This window comes from Syzygium oleosum, unplaced genomic scaffold (genome assembly GCF_021117445.2).
Source record: "Syzygium oleosum isolate NSW1041296 unplaced genomic scaffold, Sole_v2.1 Sole_v2.11, whole genome shotgun sequence".
NCBI classification, from domain to species: Eukaryota; Viridiplantae; Streptophyta; class Magnoliopsida; order Myrtales; family Myrtaceae; genus Syzygium; species Syzygium oleosum.
This window is the reverse complement of record NW_026607495.1, coordinates 1,528,368-1,551,697: the sequence shown is the minus strand read 5'-3', so window position 1 is coordinate 1,551,697 and position 23,330 is coordinate 1,528,368. Positions and strand designations below refer to the sequence as shown.

General features: G+C 43.0%; 4 protein-coding genes, 1 long non-coding RNA gene and 1 pseudogene across 6 annotated transcripts; 2 read left to right on the top strand and 4 right to left on the bottom strand.

Moving 5' to 3' along the window:
• Positions 1-392: 392 nt before the first annotated feature.
• On the bottom strand, positions 393-6,145 carry LOC115689306 (transcription initiation factor IIF subunit alpha). 2 transcript variants are annotated; one of them, XM_030615312.2, is made up of 9 exons: positions 5,715-6,145; positions 5,271-5,429; positions 4,548-4,693; positions 3,422-3,798; positions 2,833-2,945; positions 1,762-1,896; positions 1,341-1,559; positions 988-1,194; positions 393-600 (listed from the first exon to the last, which is right to left on the bottom strand). In XM_030615312.2, the coding sequence occupies exons 1-9, from the start codon at positions 5,883-5,885 to the stop codon at positions 511-513; spliced, it is 1,617 nt and encodes a 538-aa protein (XP_030471172.1). In that variant the 5' UTR covers positions 5,886-6,145; the 3' UTR covers positions 393-510. The 2 variants fall into 2 exon arrangements, with proteins under 2 accessions (XP_030471172.1, XP_030471173.1); XM_030615313.2 differs by having other exon boundaries at positions 1,356-1,559.
• A 1,393-nt stretch (positions 6,146-7,538) lies between these two features.
• On the top strand, positions 7,539-11,070 carry LOC115689342 (mannan endo-1,4-beta-mannosidase 6-like). The gene is made up of 5 exons (XM_030615350.2): positions 7,539-8,007; positions 8,659-8,856; positions 8,989-9,111; positions 9,623-9,834; positions 10,138-11,070. Exons 1-5 carry the CDS (start codon positions 7,591-7,593, stop codon positions 10,550-10,552), a joined length of 1,365 nt encoding a protein of 454 aa, XP_030471210.2. The 5' UTR covers positions 7,539-7,590; the 3' UTR covers positions 10,553-11,070.
• A 68-nt stretch (positions 11,071-11,138) lies between these two features.
• Positions 11,139-12,268, bottom strand: LOC115689343 (uncharacterized). The gene has a single exon (XM_030615351.2). It carries the CDS (start codon positions 11,630-11,632, stop codon positions 11,330-11,332), a length of 303 nt encoding a protein of 100 aa, XP_030471211.1. The 5' UTR covers positions 11,633-12,268; the 3' UTR covers positions 11,139-11,329.
• LOC115689326 (MDIS1-interacting receptor like kinase 2-like) lies at positions 12,172-15,981 on the bottom strand. The gene is made up of 3 exons (XM_030615339.2): positions 15,615-15,981; positions 12,952-15,519; positions 12,172-12,613 (listed from the first exon to the last, which is right to left on the bottom strand). The coding sequence occupies exons 2-3, from the start codon at positions 15,512-15,514 to the stop codon at positions 12,315-12,317; spliced, it is 2,862 nt and encodes a 953-aa protein (XP_030471199.2). The 5' UTR covers positions 15,515-15,519; positions 15,615-15,981; the 3' UTR covers positions 12,172-12,314.
• A 1,122-nt stretch (positions 15,982-17,103) lies between these two features.
• Positions 17,104-17,738, top strand: LOC130139391 (uncharacterized). Its single transcript, XR_008817605.1, has 2 exons — positions 17,104-17,258; positions 17,386-17,738. It is a non-coding gene; the product is annotated as an uncharacterized LOC130139391 (long non-coding RNA).
• A 128-nt stretch (positions 17,739-17,866) lies between these two features.
• LOC115689294 (acyl-CoA--sterol O-acyltransferase 1-like) lies at positions 17,867-18,952 on the bottom strand (annotated as a pseudogene).
• Positions 18,953-23,330: the final 4,378 nt, after the last annotated feature.

Below are 23,330 nucleotides of genomic sequence, written 5' to 3'. Positions count from 1 at the left end.
CTTATCCAGCAGTTCTGAAGCTAAAATCTGAATTTCATCAAATGATGCTATTACACGATATTTTTTAATGCGTAGTTCGGGTCTCCAATTGATCATGACAAATTCTTCAGTTCTAGTAAAGCCTTTAGCACCTCCAAGAGATTATAGCAGCGCCCCAATAATGTTTTAGTCTAGTGAAAATAATCTGGACCATACATGACATCACATACTGGATGAATCAAGGACAGCATCCAAATCGAACCTGGAAGACTTTCGTAGACAACACATTTTTTCTGTCATTTGGTAAGGAAGAGCACAATTTTAGCAGCAAAATGCCAGAATTTTTGTCAATAGCAGTATTTCTCTCTCTCTCATGCCAGAAACATTGTGCAGCAGGAGAAGCAGAACAGCAATTCACAGAGGAACAATTTCAATCCCCAATTTCTGTGTCATCATCCTCTTCCTTAACGTTTCTTACAATCAACAAAATCCAGCTAATCCACGACCAGACTTATAATCTATACAAAGTTATCATTTATCTCGCAGCACGACATAGCTAGATCCATTGGTCTTCTGTATCTTGGATATTCTCCTCAAGATCTCGGCAAAGGCATTCTTGTCCTGCATCAAAAAAAATTACCAACTCAGAAAAAAAAAAGCTGGTGATACTACTTAACCTGCTTTCAGCACATTCTGAGAATTCATGATAAAGCAGATAATACAAGAGATGGTTGTTTTATTTCTAATTGTAAGTTCAACATAAGAAACAAGAGTGCCAAGAAAGTATATCAACACGTGAACCCCAAGTCTAGCTATACATGCTGTTTTTTAAGCATCATAGGGAAGTGTAAAAAAAACCCCAAATTCATATTATTTTAAAATCATCCATATCTTAAATAGTTCATTCATATGAGACTTTTCAAAACTTCAACTACTTAAATAGTGACAGCAGTTCCGGAATCATTAGCAGAAGACGAGGAAACAAGACGTCAAAGAGTAACCCAGTACCTCAGGGCTTTTGAGTCTAGCTTTGAATTTAGCGACAAGATCCTGTGTGGTAACAGGCGCCTTTTGCAAAATGAATGCTCTAATCTCTTCTTCTGCAACTGGTCCGGTCGGCGTAGACGCACTCTTCGAATCTGACTGTGTAGCTTTAGAGGGAATGCTGCTTTTAGAAGTGGGCACAATTTCATCTTTTGCGGAAGATTTTGCTTCCTGATCCCACAAAGTCAATTGAGTAAATGAAAGTAAGTTACAATTTATATTGGCTATCAATAGAAATTGCAAGTTCACATGTCCAGAAAAGAAATAATACAAAAACCACACTACAAGAGAATAAAGGCAAAGGGCAACAAACATACAGTTTCCGTCTTCACCTTCTTTTGGGGTGCACCATTTGATGGTTTAGCATCATCTCCATTCAACTTCCTCTTTCCCTTGGCAGATTTAGAAGTAGGTGGAGTTCCCTTAGCAGATGCAGAAGGAACGGGTTTTGAAGGGCTCTCTTCTACAGGTTCCTCTTTGGGGGCTTCCTTCTGTTTAGGGGCCAGTACAGGTGAAAATCCAACCTCATCTTCCATCTGCACAAAGTGAACGAGACATTATTTGATGCAGCTATCACCATGCATCTTTCAAAAACAACAGATATGGTTAGCTTCCGATTAGAATTTGATTGCCATTACAGTGACTATGCATCTCCTTGAGCAAAAGAAATCCATGCTAGAGGGGCTGAAAATAATGATGACTTAATTTTACCACAGAGCAGTCAATTTGAAAACTTACATCCTCATCGTCGTCATCTTCCTCTGCATCTGAATCATTGACCCCACTAGCTCGTCCAAGCAGCTTCTTCAACTCTTTTCCAGATTTACTCAGTCCTCCTTCTTCTTCATTTGCTTCATCCTCATCGTCATCATCCTTTAGAATAAATCAAATGCACAATCATCATAACCAGTTCTCATGGCCATCAATGTAGGACAACACTTTTCGCTGCTCAACTTTGCCTGGAATTACACAAACCCCAAACTCCCCCCCTGGCAACAACGCACAAAAAATAAAATCAAATAAAAAGTTTCTTACCTGTGTTATGACCACAAATCTGCATTAGTCATAACACTCCGGGTAACTTTTCACAGAACCAATGAGTTCATTTGATTCTGAAATTAAGTGCAAATCGCTCAAAAAACTTTTGCCGTTAAAATTTGACACGTGTCAAGAATTTGCCAATTCTACAATGCTAGTTTAATTCTATGCTATTAATGCATGATGTGCTCAGACGCAGAAATATTTCAGCAGAAAACTATTACAATAGTTTAATCTCAAGCGAATAAACAACTTCATAGAAAATAAGATTGATGTGAATAAAACTGTCCTTGGTCATAATTTTGAAAATTCAAAGGTAAGAATATCACAATTGTAAAGTTGAGGGATTGGAGGGCAATATGGAGTAAATTTGGAGGATCAAAGGTAGCTTTTACCATTAATGCTATCTAAGAAGACCATGAGCAAGAGCATGCAATATTCATAAACTAAGCCAATGACAAATTGAGCTTTAATACAAAAACTAATCAGGACAAATCAAGAAATAAAAAAAAAAAATAACTCCTGTAATTTGATGGGCATCACGAATCATGATTCGGCCCAAAAGGACTCAATTTTGGTAAATAATAGATCATCGATCTAAGGAAGACACTATATTGGCACTCTGCTTACTAAGGAAATGCCATCCTCCTACTATCTTGCCTTGCTAATACATCGTAGTAACCAAATAACACCTCATCAATGCATCTCTGACCGATATATTTCTGGCATTCCCGCAAAAAGGCCTAGCAGCAGAAAGACAAGCATACATACTTTGATTTCTGGAGGAGGAGGAGCTTCAGGTGCCAAATCTTCTCGTTCATGTGGTTCATTCCCAACAGCTTCATCGTCATCAGTAAAAATCTCTTCATGCTCCCAGTCATCACCTAGAGCAAACAAAACGAAATACCTCAAACATAATAAACATCTGAACTAATTGCATATTAGGGGATCTCGAGTAAATCACAGAAATGCTGGATGGTGCAAAAATGTTGAACCAAGGTGAGAAAAACAAATGTGCTCTTCATATATAAGTAAAGAGTTAAAAATGATAATGTTGACTGAAAGATTGATTACAATTGTAATTCATGATATACAGAAGAAAGAGTACTTCCTTAGGCGTCCCTGATTTCTCATAACAAAACAGCCACTTGCTCAAATAGTTGAACTTCTGAAAATATATTACCCTAATAAGAGAGGAGGAAAAGTCCAATTTTAGACTCTAATTTGTGTTTCTGATATTTACTCCAACTTCTTTTCTTTTGCTTTTTCAATTAAGTTCTCTAACTAACTCCACCTAAAATAAACAGAAAGAATCTGATTGTTTCCAATGTAAAACAGCAGATAAACAAGACACCCTCACCCTTTTCAATGTCGTCATCATCCAAATCTAGATCCCCTCCCCTTGGACCTTCTTCGTCATCATCACCGTCCCTTTTGTTGAGTCCTAGTCTACTCTTCCTAGCTACCTCTTCTTCTTCATCTTCCTCTCCCTTGTCTGATGCGTTACCTTCATCGTCGTTGCCGCTTGTCTTTTTACGTCCCTTCCCACCACCACCTCCACTACTACTTTCCTTGTCTTCGAATTTCTCAACCTCACCAAAGGCAGCAGCTCCGTTGTTAGCAGCTTTCATCATCCACCTCTGATAACCATCAGCAGTTTTCTTCCTGTTCTTCATTTTCTCTTCTGCTTCCTCCAAAGTAAGTTGCTTGTACTGTGCAACTTTGTTAAAGTTGTACCTGTAAAACATGTGACCAGTTTGTCACCACTCCAATTACATCCTATGTGACTTGTATAGCTGATAAATGTGCAGCATTTCTACGATAAATGTAATAAAGGAACACTATCCATCTCACAGGAACACAATTATAAGCTCCCATATGAATAATAGAAATTTCATGGTATTGCAACTACTCCTCCACCCTTCCCCACCCAAACCCCGCGATTAGCCTGCCCCACTTTCTCTATTCCCCCTTGTGGCAAAGGTGTTTGGTTGAAACCCGTTTAGCATGATGTGTTATTTAACATTTCCTAAATGAATAATTATTTCACTCCCTTTCCTCACTAATGTGAGCAATCTCGGACTAAGAAAAACAACTTTACACTCTTTTTAAGTATCTTGCTCTTTTATCATGTAGAGGGGCCATATTAAATTCAGTTCATCCTCAAATGTATCTTTTAGTGGAAATATCCTGCCACTTGATGTAGTTTCTGGTGCATGTTTAACTTATTCATTATATTTGTCCAAGAAATTAACTTCAAAAGCCGCAAAAAAACACAACTATTCCTCCAATTTTAACCACAAAGGGGGATTTTGTCCGACAACTATTTCCAGATTTGTTTATAAGCCAATATAAGCAGTCTCAAGGAGTACAATTTGTGAAATTGCAACCCCACCCACTGCTCTAGAACCCTTGTATGCTGAAGAAAAGCCTAGAAGAGAGGAAAATCACAAATGAAACATTAATTAGCAATTAGTATTTCATACCAAGAACCAGCAGGAATAGCAACAAACTCCTTTCCTTGAAGCATTAATAGGTAGTAAGTAGCTGATTGGGAACCTTCAAGATGGCCGTGATACTGAGACTGTCCCGTTTCATCCTCCAAAAGCCAGGGTTTATTCTTATATTTCTCCTATGAGATGCAATTGTGCCAAAGAACAACAGAGAGAACCAAAGACAAAGGCAGCATCAGACCAGCCGCATGTATCAATTTGAACGCAATTAGAACGTTGCAGGCCCCTAAAATGAAATCTATTCATAAACCTTAGCATGACAATATGAGCGCCACAATAAAATTTTTTGAGAACCAAGATATAACCGAGTCAGATGCTTAAAACCATAATTGTAGAAGTTGAAAATTTAAACCATGAGAGAACTAAAATTGAACCAATAAAATCATATTAAAAAACTGCAATCCATAATGACATACGCATAAGGAGGACTGTAATGACACAACCATAAATTACTGCGAACTCCAAGCATGTTACTCAACAAAATGCATCAGGAAAGAGGATTTCGACCAAACGGATGATTTAACTAAACAGAAGTGAGAACATTTTACCCATCCTTCAACTCCTATATATCGAAAAAGGCAGTGCCAATTGCGAAATGTGAGGAACAGGACAGTTATAGACCATTAAAGAAACAATCTACAGACTTTCCAAAATAGCAAAACGGGAAGCCCATAGATGAGGAGAATCCAATTGTACCCGCAAGGCATCCGTAACTTGCCGCCCCTGCAGCCCTTCCTTCTGCGCGGACCACCTATTCTCCGCGCTCTTCTTCTTCGAAAAATTCGGTAAACCAGTGACAAATCTACCGATGAAGTAGTTCTTTTCACTGCCGGGACTAGCTCGGACATTATATTCCTACACAGTGCACAACATACACGGCACTTCAGCTTCCGTTTACGTCCCTTTACACGGCGCACAGTACACGCATCTCGGCTTCCAAACAATATATGAAAAAACCACAGACAGCTCGTAAACCCTCGCCCTCACAAAAACTCAATCACAAAACCAACAACCCTCGAGCCACCTAAATCGACTAACTAAACAACCAACGCACCAGTAAGAACCACACCCGCACACGAACACTCAATCCGCCGAAGGGAGACAGAGAGAAAGAGAGAGTGGGGAGGCGAAGAGACAAACCCTAATCAAGCGAGTGAGCGTGGCGCCGCAGTCGTAGCACTTGGCGCGGGACTCCGCCATCGTCTTGCCGCAGGTGGAGCAGAGGGTCATGTGCTTGCAGTTGCTCCCGTAGAGGTCCGCCGCCGACCCGCAGCCGCCGCACGTCGGCTTCAGCACCAGATCGAACGACATCCTCCTTCCTTCCCTCCCCCCCTTTCGAATCCCGCTCAGCCGCGGAATCCAACCGGGAAAAAACTACAGCGGCAAGCGCGACGAGGTGATCTTCCGGGAAGACGATGAACCGCCGCTAGGGTTTTGCGATTCGAACGGGCGGAACCGCGAATTCGCGCGATCGACGTCGAGCTTCGGATTGGGATCGAGATTCTGGAGGCGATTTCCGTCGTTCCGATTCGATTTGTTCGTTGATGGCTCGCGGGATGAACGTGAAGAGAAGTTTAACGAGAAAATGCGCTTTGCGGAGGGGGGGGGGAAAGCGCGCATATATAAGAATGGGGCAGGAGGATCCGATACGGGCCGGGCCTTGCGGGAGAAAAGAATAGGCCCATTAGTATTTCGGGCTGGGCCTGTAGTTGCGTCTTTGGGCCAAGGCCGGCCCGGCCCGGCCCGATCACGTCTTCCGACCGCCCCCATATTCCCCCACCACCCAAAGTTTTTAGGGTTGTTGCAAATTGCTCCCCCGACGTCTCGGATTCTTCCAATTTGCCACCTGAATTTCGGAGCCGGCTCCGACCAAGTTTTACTTGGAGCTCCCGACCACGAGACAACACGTACACGCGAGTAATTACGACGGGCAAATTCTTCACATAAGTATGCAGATATCAGGAAAAGGCGAAGAATAATGTGGAAATAGTGTGTGGCTAAAGTTCTCGTGAGAATTTGATCGGAGTCAATACCAAATGTGCATTGATATACAGTTCTGAATTATATTTTTGAATAGTCCCTATATATTTTTTTTATCAACATATAGGTATATTCAATCATGTGACTGATTTATATATGACCAATTCACCTTCTAAAAATTAGTCACGCGATTCGATAAACGAGGAAAAAGTTAGGCCGGAGTCAACACTAGGTGGCATATTGCCACAAATTTCAAAAGTTAGGAGGCAAATTGCAAAAATTGAAATGTTAGGAGGCAACCATCAGCAGTTACAAAAACTTGAGGGGGCAAAGTGTAATTCTCTCTCTTCACAGTTACATGTCCTAATTTTCTAAAAACTCAAATTTTAGGTTCAATTCCAAATATACCTAAACTTCTTTCCTAAAAGAAACTCATAATTTTCACTTTAGTCCAAAATCTGTTCATGCGTCCAAAAATAACCATAATTTCTTCATAATTATCAACATCAGAGTTCGGTAGAAGTTCATTATCAGGGACTTGTGCCTTTATCAACACCCTCACCTTTGATCTTGATATTGATAATTTTAACTAAACTAGTGGCGATTTTTAAATGCCTGAACAGATTTAAGATTAAAGTGAAAATTAATAATTTAAAAAAAAAACAAAGATCCGGATAAAATTAAGATTTGACATAAATTCGGGGATTTTTTTTTAAAGGGAATTAGCCTTAATTACGACAACCACTCCTTTCGACCCAAAAAAAAATAAAAAACAACAACCGGTACTGTGTTGACTATGCTTGAAACGGAGGGCGAAGCAGCAACCGCCGCTCTTCCTTAATTAACTGCCAACTGAACCAATCAACCCGCTTCAGCGCGCGCCACGTCACTGTCGGCGGGACGAGAAAGCACCGACAGCGAGGCGCCACGTCAGACGCTGACTTTTCTCGGCCCGCATTGCAAAAAACCAACGATTTCCTCAACGATTCTCCTTCGACGCCTTACCAAACTCGAGCGAAGAAGAAAGGCCGCGAAGATGGAGCCAAGCTGGAGGGACAAGGCTCTGTATCCGATCCTGGGCGGCATCACCGTCCTCCTCATCCTCTACCTCAACTTCGACGGGACCAGCTTCGGCTTCAGCTTCACCTTCCCGGCCCTGTGGCTCCCGGAGATGGGCTTCGTGGGGACGAACTCGACCCGGTTCGTGGTCGCCGGGGGCGGAGGCGGCGGGGCGGGTAGGGCCAACCAGTCGGCGGTGTACGTCAATGGGTGGAACTCGTATTGGTTGATGGAGGAGAGCGTGTGGGGTCAGTCGAGGGGGAGGGTCTCGGAGATGATGAGGCGAGGGGCCGGGATGGGGATGACCGTGTGCAGGACGTGGGCTTTCAGCGACGGCGATGGACCCAACGCGCTGCAGAGGTCTCCGGGCGTTTTCGACGAGAGGGTGTTCAGGGTTTGTGAAATGAGCTCTTGACGCGCTGTGTTTCTTGATTGTGAACAGTTGTCCTTTCATGTTCAGTGTCGGTGATGGCGAAGTGTAGATTTTTTTCCCCGTTGCTAGATTGGTTTGCATTGTAGCCCCAGAAAGCACGGAGAGATTCGCTATGTTGATTTAGAAACGAATGTATTCGCTACTCGAATTTTAGGATTCAGTTAAGTTTTGGTTCCGCGGTTCGAATTCAGGAGTTAGTTGAGTGTGGATTAAAAAATTGCAGAACTCCTATTTTTCTGTCATTTTGTCCTACTGACATGTGCATTATATAGGGGAAGTATCGGATTCCTCATAGTTGAATCTCCAATGAAGAATTGCAAGAAGTTTTGTTGCAGCTATGAATGTTAGCCGTAGACCATAGTGATTCCAGTAGGAATTAGTTTATACGGCTGCCGAAAATGGTTGTAAGTAGCGAGTCGAGCGAAGAGGCAGGTGATTGGTGCTAACTTTGTGGTGAAGAGATGCTCATCAAGATATAGAAATAGCTGTCAGTATGTTTGTACTCTCGTCATTCCGTGATGGCTCTCCTGTGGATATAGATTTGACTTTTTTTATACAAGCAACATTGGGGGGGATATTTCGATGTTCTTACCTTTGTTAATTTGATCTCAGGGATTAGATTATGTAATTGTTGAAGCTCGGAGGAATCGGGTGCGAGTAATCCTGAGCTTAGTCAACAATTTGAACGCTTTTGGTGGTAAAGCACAGTATATCAGATGGGCACAAGAAGATGGAGAGAACGTCTCTTCATCGGCAGATTCGTTTTTCTCGCATCCCACAATAAAGGAGTACTACAAGGCTTATGTCAAGGTAGATTCTTCTTTCATTTTTCTGCTTCATGCTAGGCATTAGAAGCGGATGAATGTCGTTCCCTGTGCCACAGTATTTTGGCTGCACAACAAAGGCATATGATTGCTTGCATAACTACCCTGCATTGTGCAGACGGTAGTAACAAGAAAAAACTCCATGACTGGAGTTCATTACTTTGATGAACCAGCTATTTTTGCTTGGGAGCTCATGAATGAACCTCGCGGTGTATCTGAGTCGTCTGCGCCGCTTGTTCAGGTAAATTTCAGAACTCTCTCTCTCTCTCTCTTCTTTTGGTCATTGTCACCGTTATTTCAGCTATGCGGACTATGGGATCAGAGGAAGAGGTTATGTTAACGTTTCTAAAATCTTGTCACTTCATGTCATTCCCTGAAGCATAATTTAACATTAATGGAAAAAATCATGTGGATCTCATTCTCATCATGTATCTTAAGATTTAGAAGACTAATTCCTTGGATGCTTTCAGGCTTGTGTTTCTTGCTGGATACACTTCTGTGATCATATCGAGTGAAGAACACACCTTATTTACTATGCAAAAGAAATCCTTAAATATCTCCTAGATATTCGCATCTAGCAGACTGACAATTGATACGCTTTGTTATTATTGCTATTTCATGCCGATTTCCATGAATGGGAAACAATCTTGTTGTTTGTTATGTTATGAGCTCATCTTTTTTCGTTGTGTATTGCACATACTCTCATCCTTTCTCATGCTTCTGTCCTGATCTTGGTTTTGGTTGTGTAACAGTCTTGGATCACTGAGATGGCTGCGTATATCAAGAGCTTAGACCAAAGACACCTTGTTACGATTGGAGTTGAGGGATTTTATGGGTTGCAAACACAAGAAAAAAATGCAGTTAATCCTGGGGAATGGGCATCTTCACTTGGAACAGATTTCCTTAAAAACTCGGCAATTCATGACATTGATTTTGCTTCTGTCCATGCATATCCTGATAGTTGGTTAGTAAGCTTCAGCCTGGGATGATGCTTGTAGAAACTAAAATCACTTTGATAAGTGCTTTAAGCATCACTAGAAGATGCCGCCACTTGAAATTAGAATGCTTCTCCCAATACCGCTAGCTGTGCTTTTTGGTTATAGAAAGATTATCATGTCTAAATTAACAACATTAAAAGGAGTGGAGATCCTGAAAGCTTGCATGTAATTGTTGTAAAGGAGCTATAGCCAATGACTCTTCGCTTTCTACGCAAATTTTGCATTTCTGTTTTCTGCTTTACTTTTAAATTCTTCGCTGTTCATTGAAGGATCCCGGAGGCCGGTTTGGACGAAAAAGTGAAATATCTTTCACGGTGGGTGGATGCTCACATACGTGATGGGGATGACATGTTGAAGAAACCAGTTCTTTTCACAGAAGTTGGGTCTTCATTGCATCAGAATCGACAAGAGTCATATCAAAGAGATATGTTCTTCAAGACGGTTTATGACAAAATATATGAATCAGCAAAGAAGAGGCAAGCTGGAGCTGGAGCCTTGATTTGGCAATTGTTAGTAGATGATATGCAAGGATACACCGACCAATTTTCGTTCGTGGCCTGGAATCACCTTTCAACTTATAAGTTGATCATGGAACAATCATGCAGGCTGAGGAGAATGTTTGTGAAAGAAGAGACGAATAGAAAATATCGCCATAATGATCCATGTCCCTCAACTGGATCTTGATGGCTATTATGTGTGAGTTAGAGCCAGTTGAAGTACCATTTGAATTTTGAACGGGAGGGACGAATTCGGGCAAGTTGCTGCAATTGTGATTGTGTTCTTGAAATGGTGGGAAGAGAGTTTAAAAGGTACAAATGCAATGATGCTTCTTTTTTGTGAATGCCGATGCGGGGAAAGTGCGAAATTGTGTGATTTGAGGTTGTCAGTTAAAAGGGTACACAATTGAGAAGCTACTTGTAGAAGTTCGAAATTTGCGATGTCTCACTTGAAATTGCAAGGTTGCATCTCTATTGCCCACATTGATTCAAATTTATGTTGGTAGTTTCCTTCATAGGTTGTTCCAACATTTTTATCCCCAAGTCAAATGTTAGTGAATATTTGAGTGTTCATTCTCATCACGGTTGATAGACCTTTTTTTTTTCCTGTCACCAACATTTGAGTGACATACTGAAGTTGCATATTAATGTTTCATGTAAACTTGATTTGCTATTAAATGAAATCATCTGTCACTTGTTTCTTTAGTTTCCTGGGCATCTTTCCTATGCTAATTCATCCGATTTGAACTAGCAGATTCTGGTATGCCTCCATATTTCGTATTGGATAAGCAATTTCAGATGCAGAAGCACCTATTTTTGGCTCAAAGGAATCAGAGCTTGCACTCCATTAAGTCAGAAAACAAGTACCAAAGATCTGTCAAGAAAGACCAGAATTTATACAATCTAAAGCCCCGGTTACTCCCTTCAAAACACACAGCAAAAGAACTCTGGTAAATTATTGAGCCTAAGCCACACAGCTGCACTTGCACTTGGACATGCATTTCTTGCAATCGGACAGTTTTGGCTTCCCGCCGTTGCAGTCGCACCTCCTCGTGCATTGGGCTCGTGATGACCCGCCCCACAAGCACTGCCCCATGCAGCGGAGAACCGGCCCGCATGATGGGCAACCGTGGTTCAGCCGGTTCAGGATGCAGTCTCGGCACGCACCGCCGTCCGAAGGACAAGCCACAGCCCGAGGAGGGACGATCATCAACCACAGCCCCAACATTATGAGCGGCACAAGAGCTAGCTTAGAAATCTTCTCCATCTCTTATGTACCCAATGTGATGAGCAAGATCCTCTCTCTGTTTGCTAATATATAAAGGTCTCTTGCTTTTGTTGCGGGTTCTGTCTTCAGGGTATTGATCACTCTTCCATCTGCTACCATTAAATGTCTGCCCTCCCTCCTTGGTTTGCTCAAAGTTTTATCTCATTGGGTTTAGTAGCTCCAACACTTGTGTTGATATGGCTGAACCTTGATCTGATCTTAGTAAATGCTTGCCCTTCACTTTCTTTACCGAGGAAAAATATCCAGCTGGGCTCTTTCAAGTTGTGATTGGTGCATATGCTGGCTTTGGCCCATCCCACCTCGATGAGCTTCCATGAGCCCAAATGGCAACCTCAATTTACTATTCTGAAATATGTCTCGTGTACGGATTAAGTGAATCGTATCGTGTTATGTTCCAGTTTTTTTCCATGTAATTCGCATTTTGTCTTTTGTTGTGCAAGCAATAAGAACGTGATCATCATGATCAGCCAATCTGATTGTGCTAAAAAAGATTTTATTGCACATGAACAAGAACATGATTGTCACGATCGGTCCATCTATCGAGTCGTTCCATTGCCCATTATAATCCTTAAATTTGCCCACTCGTGTGGGACTAGGACGGAATCGATTATTGCCAAAAGATACAAGTGTGCGTACATGCTTGAGACTAGTGAAGATTGTTTTAATGTATGAGGAGCGCCTGCGACACCTCTCTCATGGTTGGCCTGCGATTTGGATCAACATCTACACATGAACATGCTTGCTTCACTAACACTTTCACTTCATTCATGGTGATTTGATCCGCCGGAGGTGGAAGACGTGCATCTAACAGACCTTCTAGCTCCATGCTTTGCTCTGATTGGAGGGAATTCAGAGATAAACCGAGCTCCGCCGGGTGTTTTCCCACTATCACTTCGAGTGACAGGACACCGAAGCTATAAACGTCACATTTCTCAGTCAAGCTCATTGTGTATGCGAGCTCTGGCATCAAGCAACGAGAAATCCGTCATCAGAATAGCGATTTTACAAATAGCTTGCCTTCTATTTCCAAGTATACGGAGTTATCTATGTATTTCAGTCTAGGTAATATGAAAAGCCCAAGATCGTACAGACATTGGACTTTAGTATATAAAGTCTGATATGCTGATAGTAATATAGTCCTGAAGCTGTTAACCACAGGATTAGAGGCTCAATTAGTATGATCTTAAGGCACGTCCTATATCAATCCAATTATGCTGAAGGGAATGTTTCCAGTGACAGATGATGAATGATGCGTAAACTTGTAAAGCACACAGAGAGAGAGGCGCGAGAAGAGTTACCTGGAGCGACGTAACCGTACGTGCCTGCCACGGCCGTCCAATTGCTCGAATCGGGCTTCAAAATCCTAGAGATGCCGAAATCGGATAGAAAAGCTTCGTACTCTGTGTTCAACAGGATGTTTCGGCTCGATATGTCTCGATGAATCACGGGCGGCGTGCAGTCATTGTGCATGTAACACAGGGCACAGGCTATGTCCCTCACGATCTCCACTCGCCTCCTCCAGTCGAGCCTTGCTGCTTCACTGCCGTCGTTCAGGATGGTTGCTAAGCTTCCCTTCTCGATCAGGTCATACACGAGGAACTTATGCGGTCCACTGGAGCAGAATCCGTAAAACTTAACGATGTTTCGATGTCGGATCGTTGTCAACAACTTGATCTCATTGAGAAAGCTTGCTGTGATCTGCTCTATTTCATCGCCTTCCGAGGACCTGATCTTCTTTATGGCCAACGCATGTCCTGTTGGAAGCAGAGCTCTGTAGACTCTTCCGCTTCCGCCCTCCCCGATGCAATACTTGTCATCGAAATTCTCTGTGGCTTCGACAATGTCCTCGTAGACGACTTTCCCATCGTAGTTCAACACGGAGAAAACATTTCTGCTGTTCAGCCCGGCAATTCTTGCACTCGCGCTTTTCATTCTTCCGCGGGATAGGATGGATTTCCCGAGCAATACTACAATGAGGAATAGAACGACTAATGAAGAAACGCCTAGTATGATCCACAATTTGTGGCTTTTCCTGCGAACTGTGCTCTCCGGTAATTTAGCATAGCATGGTCGGAAACCTTGGACCGGGCCACACATGTTCTTGTTGTTGCTGAATGCAGTTGAGGCGGAGAGGAGGAAAACTTTGCCGTCGGGAATCGGACCTTCCAGTTCATTGTACGAGAAGTCGACCGACGTCAAACTGGTCATCCGGACAAAGGAAGAAGGGATTTCGCCAGACAGCTCGTTGTGAGAGAGATCTAGATGCTCCAAGGCCAACTTTGCAATCTGTGGAGGTATATTGCCGGCGAGGCAGTTATGACTCAAGTTCAGTGAACCTTGCAGTGCTAGGTCTCCGATCTGAGGCGATATAGACCCATTAAAATTGTTAGCCGCCAGGACGAGATTCCGCAGCTTCGAGCATTTCCAGAGTTGCTCGGGAATTGGGCCTCCCAGCTCGTTCGATGAGAGGTCAAGGTCCTCGAGACGCAGCAGATGCCCAAGTTGAGGCGGAATCGGACCTGACAGCTTGTTCTCTCCTAAATTCAGCTGAAACAGAGAAGATAAGTTTCCTAAATGTCGCGGTATTAATCCGGTAATGTGGTTAGACGCCAGATTGAGCACACCTAGTACACTTAATTTCCCGAGCTCGTTCGGAATTGTGCCGCCAATCTCATTTCCAGCAACTTTTAGCAGCGTCAGCTTTAGGCATGACGCCCAGTTTGGGGAGAGGACCCCCCTCAACTTATTGTAGCTCAAGTCGAGATAATTGAGGTTCGGATAGACACCAAAGTCTCGGTCTAGATACCCCGAAAGGAAGTTGCTCTCGAGACGGACTCGCACGAGAGTGGTGCAATTTCTCAAGCTTCTAGGCATTGGACCCGTGAAGCTGTTGAAGGCGGCTGTAAATTTTTCGAGAGGAGACTCTTGGCAGACTTGCGGTAAGGGACCAGAGAGACTGTTTACGGAGAATTCAAGCACCTTTAGGGATGAAAAGTTGGCGAGTCCTTGAGGTACCGAACCCGAGAAGTTGTTTTCAAACAGCCGCAAGTCGACTAGCCCTGTGCACTTGACAATATCGTGAGGAATAGGCCCTGAAAGATGGTTCTGCTGCAAGTACAACATCGTTAAGCGAGTAAGATTGCCGATAGACTGCGGGATAGGACCGGTAAGATGATTCCTATATAAGGCTATAGCATCTAAATGCTTCAGGTTTCCGATTTCATACGGGATCGAGCCGTTCAGAAGGTTGTTACAGATAGCTAGCTCTATGAGATTTGTTAGGAGGCCAACCTCCGAGGGGATTTTCCCCGTGAAATTGTTGTTGTGGAGTTGCAGGTACCAGAGTTTAGTCCAGTTGGAAAACAAGTGCGGATCGAGTTCGCCACTTATCATGTTGTTGCCAAGAGAAAGCAAGGAGAGCCGAGTAAGGTTCGAAAGTGTCGGCGGGAGACTACCGGAGAGTTCGTTCCTGGAGAGATTGAGATGCGTCAGCTTCGAGAGCGAACCGATTTGAGGTGGAATAGGCCCCGAGAGGTTGCACTGGGTGAGCTTGAGGGACACGAGGTCGCCGAAAGACGAGAGGTCCAAGCCTGTGAGGTTTCCCCCTAAACTCGCGCCTGGGAGATGTATCTTCGCGATGTTGCCCTCCGTGCTGCAAGAGACGCCGAACCATCCACACGGGCTCGTCGACAGGTTCGGGCCGAATGTCCCGCCGGTAGTCCACGATTGAAGCGCGGATTGGTTCTCGAGGGTCAACTTCCACGAGATGAGCGCCTCTGCTTCTGAATTTGCTCTCACTTCGGCATTGCAAGATAGAAGTAGCAGAAACCAAAGCAAGACATGTGACTTCAGGTTGATCATGGTCACTGAAATTTTCAAGTCATATGAAACTGTCAGTCTGATTTTTTGCTTTGCCTTTTCATAGTACATCTGTAAGAATCAACGAAAGTAGATTACCCACCAAGAATGCTCAGAGCGAATTCTTGATTTGATAAGCAAAGTTTCAAAGGGTAATCTCGAACCTAACGAAGCTCAGAGCCTAACTCTTTCTTTTGCATGCATGTAACGCTCTTCTTCTCTGCGTTCAGCTTGCAGCAGATTGTGCTATTTTCATCAGATGATGACATGCCGTGGATCAGTCCGAGTTCTCCGCCATAGTGGGCCAAGCGGAAGCGACCGTTCCGAAACCGTGATTGCTGCTGAGATTGCCACAAGCTGTCGATATCTTGACTGCTGAAACGATGGCCACATTCGAGGAAAGAGTTCGGAAATCTTAATCCGACGAGGATGGATGGAGAACAACATGGTGGTCCCAAGAACAACCCCAGTCTAGACGGATGCAATTCGACGGTTCATCGCACGGCGGCAGCTACGTTATAAGCCGAGACGATAACGGGTCGATGTTGGCTTTGCTGTGTATTTTCTAACACCCAGTGGTGTAAACACGCATTTCCGACGCAACTTGGAATTTGAACACGCCTATAAACATCAAGTCATAGCAAGATATATGGACCGCCGCTGAACATATTGGACCTTTTATTGGTACGCGAATTGACTTGGACTTTATGGTAAATTTCCTGCTTCTAGCTACGATCCCTCGAGGAACCATTCCATCAAAGATCGGTAACCGAGAAAGAAAAGATCTCAACTATCCATTAAGAACGTTTCGCGACATTGCACGACACGACACTTTGCATCAAGCAACGGTTCCCCGAGAGACCATAAAAGGAACAGAGTGTATTTATGCGCTTGAAAACAACTCAACGCCGTGCTTGACCTAAGTGCTGACCTATGACTATTCTACATTGCGTGTATTAGTTTCTCTTTGCACGACTCGAGCAAAGAGAGAATCACGCGTAAGTGCATATGATGGCCAAGTGTAATTAGAGACCAATTATTCATTTCACTAATTCCATAAGGTTAAGGTAGATGGCATAGCAATAACCCTAATAACAACTTGACGAATTAGCTTGTGAAACTCATCACAAATGCATTCCTGCATAACAAAGTGGCTAGACCAATTTGGTTCAAGCAAATTAAACACGACGACGCGATGTCGAGGCTCCGTTGATTTCGCGAAAAATGAATGATTTGAGAAGCGTTTCCTAAAACAATTCGATTATATCGCTTGCAATAATTAGCGAGCGAAAGATGTCTTCGTTACCGACAACAATTTACGTCTAAATATATTCTTGAATGATAAAAATGGTTTTCATTCATTCAACTTTGTAAGCGAAGATACAAACAATCATTCTTAGAAATAATATTTTTAAAATCATTCTTTTTCTGCTAGACACACGGAGCCAAGTCTTATTCTACACGGCAAGCGCTTCTCGATCTAGCTATACCAGACCTTTGCATTGTCAAAGCATTGAGTGTGAATACATGCTCGTGTGCACGCATATATATATACACACACCTATCAAGTATATGCATTCAATAGGCATACCACTCCGCCCTTCTTAGCCCTTGTAATAGAGAAGCAGGTACATAGAGATGGGTTATAACAGGTCGCTTCTCGCGGCCGCCGTGCTCGTTCTGGTTATTTCCGCCGCCACGCTCGGCGGCGAAGCAACGAGGGTTCTCACTCAAACTCCTAAGACAGGTTCTCTCTCTATCATAATCACTTTAGGGTCTCTTTGTACTAAACATACAGATAGAGGGATTTGAGCAACTATTCTGCTTTAAGACACGAAAAGCTCGTAATGTTTTTCAATCGAATTCAATCGCAGCAGAAAACAGGGGACGGAACTTGGAGTCACGGGCGATCCCCAATGACTATCCTTGGGCGGACGGTCCTGTCGGAGAGATGGTCAGCGGCGCCGACAACGAAGGCTAGCTTTCGTGGCGACAACCTTTGATCAATTGCATCATGTAATGGATACTAAGAAGATATGTCACAAAATAAATGTTCGAAACACTAGTTGAACTTGCAGTATGTAGAAACAGTGCCTTCTTATCTCCCGTTCAATCTTTGGAAAGTGGGATTTACACATGAAACAAAGGGCTTCACGTATGCATATGAGCAAATTATAGGATTGTATTTGTGGCCAAATTGAATCGAACAAAGCTAAAGTTAATGAGCCGAATTGAACATTGATAAAAAAGATGCAAGAACTTTTTTTTTTTGCATTATTCAAAAAGAATAAATTCGTACAGGATCCGCCCTTAAACTATGTTACTGACCCGTGGACGACTAATCTATCAAAAAATTCAAGGACCACTCGCTATGGTATATGAGATAAATCTCGAGATGCTCCAGAGCCCTTTCACAAACTCAAAAGCCACGATGGTCTCCCTCCGCGCCTTCGTCACCGCGTGGCACCGCAGGAGCAGCGGCAGGAAGAGCCAGAACCCTGTCACCACCACGAACCCCGCCGTCAACACCCTCGACACCTCTGCTGGCAGCTGCCACCTCGTGCCACTCATCGCCTTCTTCGCCGCGACCTCTGCAGCCATGGCGACCCCGTGGAGGAGGAAGAACCGCGTGACCACCCAATCGGGCTCCTTCCTCCCAATGTGGTAGGGCATCAGCCCGTGCATGAGGGCGGACACCGTGAACGTGGCGAGCACTGCGGGCAGTGCGGCCCACCGCCCCCCCAAGAGGCTGACCGAGGCTGACCGGACGGGGTCGTACACACTCGGGCGCAGGATGCTCGTCTCAATGAGGTTCCACCGCCGTCCCCAGAAGTCCTGCAGCGACGTTGCGAGGTGTGGCTCGTTGAACGGTCGCTTGACTGCCACACCGATGAGCCGGCTAATTTACAGCACTGACCGCTGCCATAGCCACGTCGAGCCCGATATACATGTGGACGGAGTACATCAACATGAGGACCTTTTCGTCTACGTAGTCTCTCCGCTGGTAGAGCGGGAACAACGAAACCACCAAAAGACATTTCGCGACGTAATTCGCGGGCGACTTGAGGCCACCGCCACCGCCATTCTTGGAAGCCGCGCTCTCCGTGGAAGGGCTGATCTTGATCGGAAGCACTGCGACGGCGACGAAAAGCAGAAGAGAAAGAGGCGGCGGTGGCGCTAAAGGGCCTTTGCCGTGAGTGAGGAGGAGGAGCTTGAAGTTGCAGAGCCAGGCGACGAAGATGGAGGCGAGACTGCAGAGGGAGATGGTGGTGAGACGGAGAGGGAGGAGGAGGAAGAGAAGGATCACCGGGAGGAAGAAGAAGAGCCTCCTGGATCCGACATTGATGAGCTTGGAGATGTAGCGGCAGTATGTTAGGGCAGTGACGACAGAGATCCAGATGAAGACGAGGTTATGGAGCTCGGTCTCCATGTTTTGCGGTGAGATTGTTCTGTCTTGGACTGTTCTACTGTTGATCAAGCTTCTGTGAAGCAGTCAAAGGTGGAAGCAGTCAAAGGTGGAAGGGACAAATAAACTACGTTAAAATGGATTAATATTAAAAATCAAAATTAGTAAACTGAAAACCCAAATTGGTACAGGTCAATACAGTTAATCAAACTTAGTAATTTGACTAAAATTTAACGAAAACTAACGGAAATTGCATCCCAATCTTTGATATAAATTAGTGATGAAATTTTTTTTATATAAAATTATGGCCATTTGCGTTTTTTCTTTTTATATACGATTCGGCCATTATTATAATTTTAAACCAAGCCGCACAATACGGTGAGGCCCTTTCACGAACCGTTATAAGAATTACCCATTCTAAACTCTACTAAACCAAAAAGAAACTATACTATGCTGACCCTCTAATTAACATCATATATTAGTATGTTGGAAGATATAATTGTTATGTAACACTTCCTCTCTAGTCAAAGAAATTAGGCGGAATTAACACTGTAAAGATAGAGATCTGACTCTAAAGGCGGGATTAAAACCATAAAGATAGAGGATCCGACCCTAAAGGTGGAAATAATATCCTTAAGACAGGGAAATACGAGATTAAAACCCGAAAGATAGGGGATCCAACCCTAAAGGCGGGATTAAAACTTAGTATTGAATTGGACTATGAAACTTAGACTTTAAGAAGCTGTCGCATAAAATTGCTTGGACATGGACTAGAGACGTGCAAACTGTGGTATTATGGTCATTATAGGTGGAAGGATCAATGGCTGTAACAACGAGCAGGGGCAGAGAGAAGCAAATCGATGTGATTTGATGTTTGTCGAGTTTCAGAAATGGGTTGTGACGACACAAACCTCGAATTCTCAAAGTGTGGAAACACATTATAAAAATGAAGTCAAGTTATGTGCTGCCTTTTTAATATTCGCCGACAAGAACCATTTGCAATATACAAATCAACATGACATGACCTGAAGAAGTATATAGAATTCTTAACAACTTGCAATTCTGCAGGAGGACAAGTGCACACCATGTGGCGTAGAACGGGCTAGGGTTTGACCTTTCGGATGGTAGTATATTTATTAGTCGATTATCTAACTTCCCCTAAGGATGTTTAGGTAAGAGTGGTGAAACTGTGTGCTTAGATTGTCATGTCACATAAGAGGGTTGGGGCTAATTGAGACGAGTGGAGATCGGGCCACCTTCGAGTTGCTTCAGACAGTGCGCGCCCATGTGCTTGTACACGTGCATGTGCATGTGCGGATGCCAAGCCAAAATGAAATCACTGTAGTTTCTTCATCTTCTTGTGCTGACTGTTTGTGGTTGAGAAATCATTTATAACTAGTGGACTATGTGTTCAATGTCAACAAGTGTTATTTGCCTAGCAAACAAAAAAAGAAGACTCGTGACAACATTTTTTTTTTCGGTCGACTACTTGTGCATTCAAGTTAGAGAAAAACATTGAGAGAGAGAGAGTGCACACTCGCGTGCACGTATGTGTTGAAAGTTAAATTTTTCCAATGATCAATTGTGTGGGAAATCTAGATCATTTATAAGGTGCGTTGCTTCCAAATGTGCCATTTTTTTATGAATGATGTTGGGACGTGCTAAACCTTCACTATGGTACATTACCAAGAGATAGCGTAAGTTCAAATCCATCAACATATTCAGTTGTCACTTAAAAACTTAAAGAATTACTGGTCAATTAACATATATATCAAATACTCAGCGTTCCCAACATATCATAGCGCAAGATTCATGTTTTTTTTCCTTTAAGACCACTTTTATGAACCTTATGTGATTCGTGGTATCTCACTTCCTCTTTATTCAAATAAATCAACTCTTTGGAAATAGAGGGGCGGTAAATTTCATTCCCACAGTCATCTACTCGTCCTCTCTCTCTCTTTTCAACCTCCTCTACTTCCTCCTCCTTCAGATGTTTGACCACCTGTCCTCGTTCTAAACCCATGGAGCTAGCAATATGCATGAATAGTGGGATAGTTGCAATTGCAAATTGGTTGATTTGTTTGGGAAGCAAGGGAGATGAGGCAAATGGGAGGTGGCATGGAGAGTTTACAATTATTGTGAGAAGAAAGGAGAGGGGAAAATTAATATGTTCTTCAAATTTGGAGGATAGATTACCGATTTGAGTTTCAGAGGAAGATCTAAATATTAGAGATATTTTTAGGATATTATGTGTATATTTCTCTTGATTGGTCTTGATTGATTATACTGAATATTTTGTTACTTTATACAGTCGTCGTGTAAAGCATATAAATGGGCTTATGTACTCCTCACTTGGTAATATGTAGAATGTAACATTTTTCTATCATCCAATCATCAGCTTGGTATCAGAGCCATTATTGTTTGAGAAGCGGCTATTGAGTCCTTAAAAGGTGGTGGTTGTAGCAACGTTACGACAGTCGCGCTGGTGTCCATATTTTCCACCGAACCCACGGATCTTGAATGTTGTTTTGACTCTTTCCGCGGCTTGTTTCTACAAAACAACACTACCACCGGTCTCATCGACCTCAGAACAGCCATATCTCAAAATTTAGCTGCCATACACCTCTGCACGCCCTCTCACGTGCTGCCCTGTGCTATTGCAAGCAAGAGTCACGCGTCTCCGGCGAGCTGACGATTTTGAATGCTATATTGACGCTATTCGTGGCTTGTTTCAACGAATAAACACCATCATCTAGCTCTGTTCTACGACAAGTCCAATGCTGCAAACCGCATAGCCAAACTCCATCGAATGCGCCCACACGTGCCACTGTAGCTAAGATCCATGCGCCGCCAGACGCTACATGCGCCTGAAGTGTGTTGCTCCGCTAGGATATTCTGTGTATATTTTTTATTGGTCCTGATTGATTGTACTAAATATTTTGTTACCTTAGATAGTCATCACGTAGTTCGGGAGGAAGAACTGGTAGTTGACAGAACCTATAAATAGGCTCATATACTCTTCACTTGGTAATACAGAAAATATAACATTTTTCTGTCATCACAATTTTCAACTCTGGATATCTCGTTGGAAGTTAACTTTTCATTAGAGAGTCGATGCTTAGTTTGATGCATCATTTTTGGGTAGATCACGGGGTTCCTATAAGTGCAATTCTCTTTATTTTGTTTGGTAATACTTATGTTAAAGTATCATACATCGCTTATTCATAGGCTGTTGAGTGCACATGTGAGTGAAGTGAAATGAAGAAATCTCACTTTAAATGTTAAGAGCTAAAAAAAACAATCGATAATCCTTAGTTTGCCCATAATTCAATGGCTTAAACTTTTGAGTGATTATAGATCCAACTAGGTTGTCAATAGGCTCAAGTTATGGGTTCCCTCATTGATCTCCTCATCGTGAAGGTATTGAACTTCCATAGAACTTCCCCAACAGTGTAATTAGAGACGGTAGTTGATTGGTGAGCTCCTAATACGTATCAATATTCTAAACTCAACATGAAATCTTATGAATACTCACAATTGCTGAGTGAAGTTTGCCATCACGATTCAATCCAAGAGAAGAGCGTGAGTAAGAGGCGTATTTGCACGGTTGATGCTAATTGGAGATTCGGGTTGAGATTTGTTTGTGTGGAATAATATCGGGCTTGGATTGAGAGGGTGGTGGCCTAATGTCTTAAAGTTCACATGTGAGGAGAAAATGTTGAGTGCACATGTGCGTAATGTGAAAGAAATAAGGCCAACGTAGAATGTCTAGAGTTGAAAGAAGCAACGGATAATACCTAATTGGCCCCTTTTTGAATGATTTAAATTTTTGAGTAAAAATAAGTCCAACTAAATTGTCAATGGGCTCAAGTTAAGGGCTCTCTATTGGATCTCACCATTATGAAGTTATTGAATTTTTGTGGAGCTTCCCTAACACACGGTTTGCATGGGCCTTATATTCACATATTCTCCCTCAACCTAATGATTGAAGCTTCTAGGTTAGACATACTAACATTATATCATACTGAAAGGTCCTAAATTCTAATCTTTCAAGGCTCATATTTGCCTATTTTATTATACATTTTCACAATTTAGTTTTAGACTTCCATCGCCATTGGTCCAATGCCTCCATTAAAAAGGTGGTTTACAATAAAAAAAAAAATTGAGACAAAAATGCCCCTACCATTGCCTTGGAAAGCCACAAGTGCTCGTGGGCCGGCAAACCCAACTAGCAAAGATTTGGTTGGCCGGTGAGCTTGGGGTGTTTGAGACTAAATTGCTCACTTCAGGGGTTTATTTGACGATCGTTGTCCAAGTCAGTGATTTCGGGCCAAAATTGGCTGGAAGGACTACATTGGCAAATTATCAAAAGGTTTAGGACTAAATTAGTTAAATTAGAATGATTATGACTGA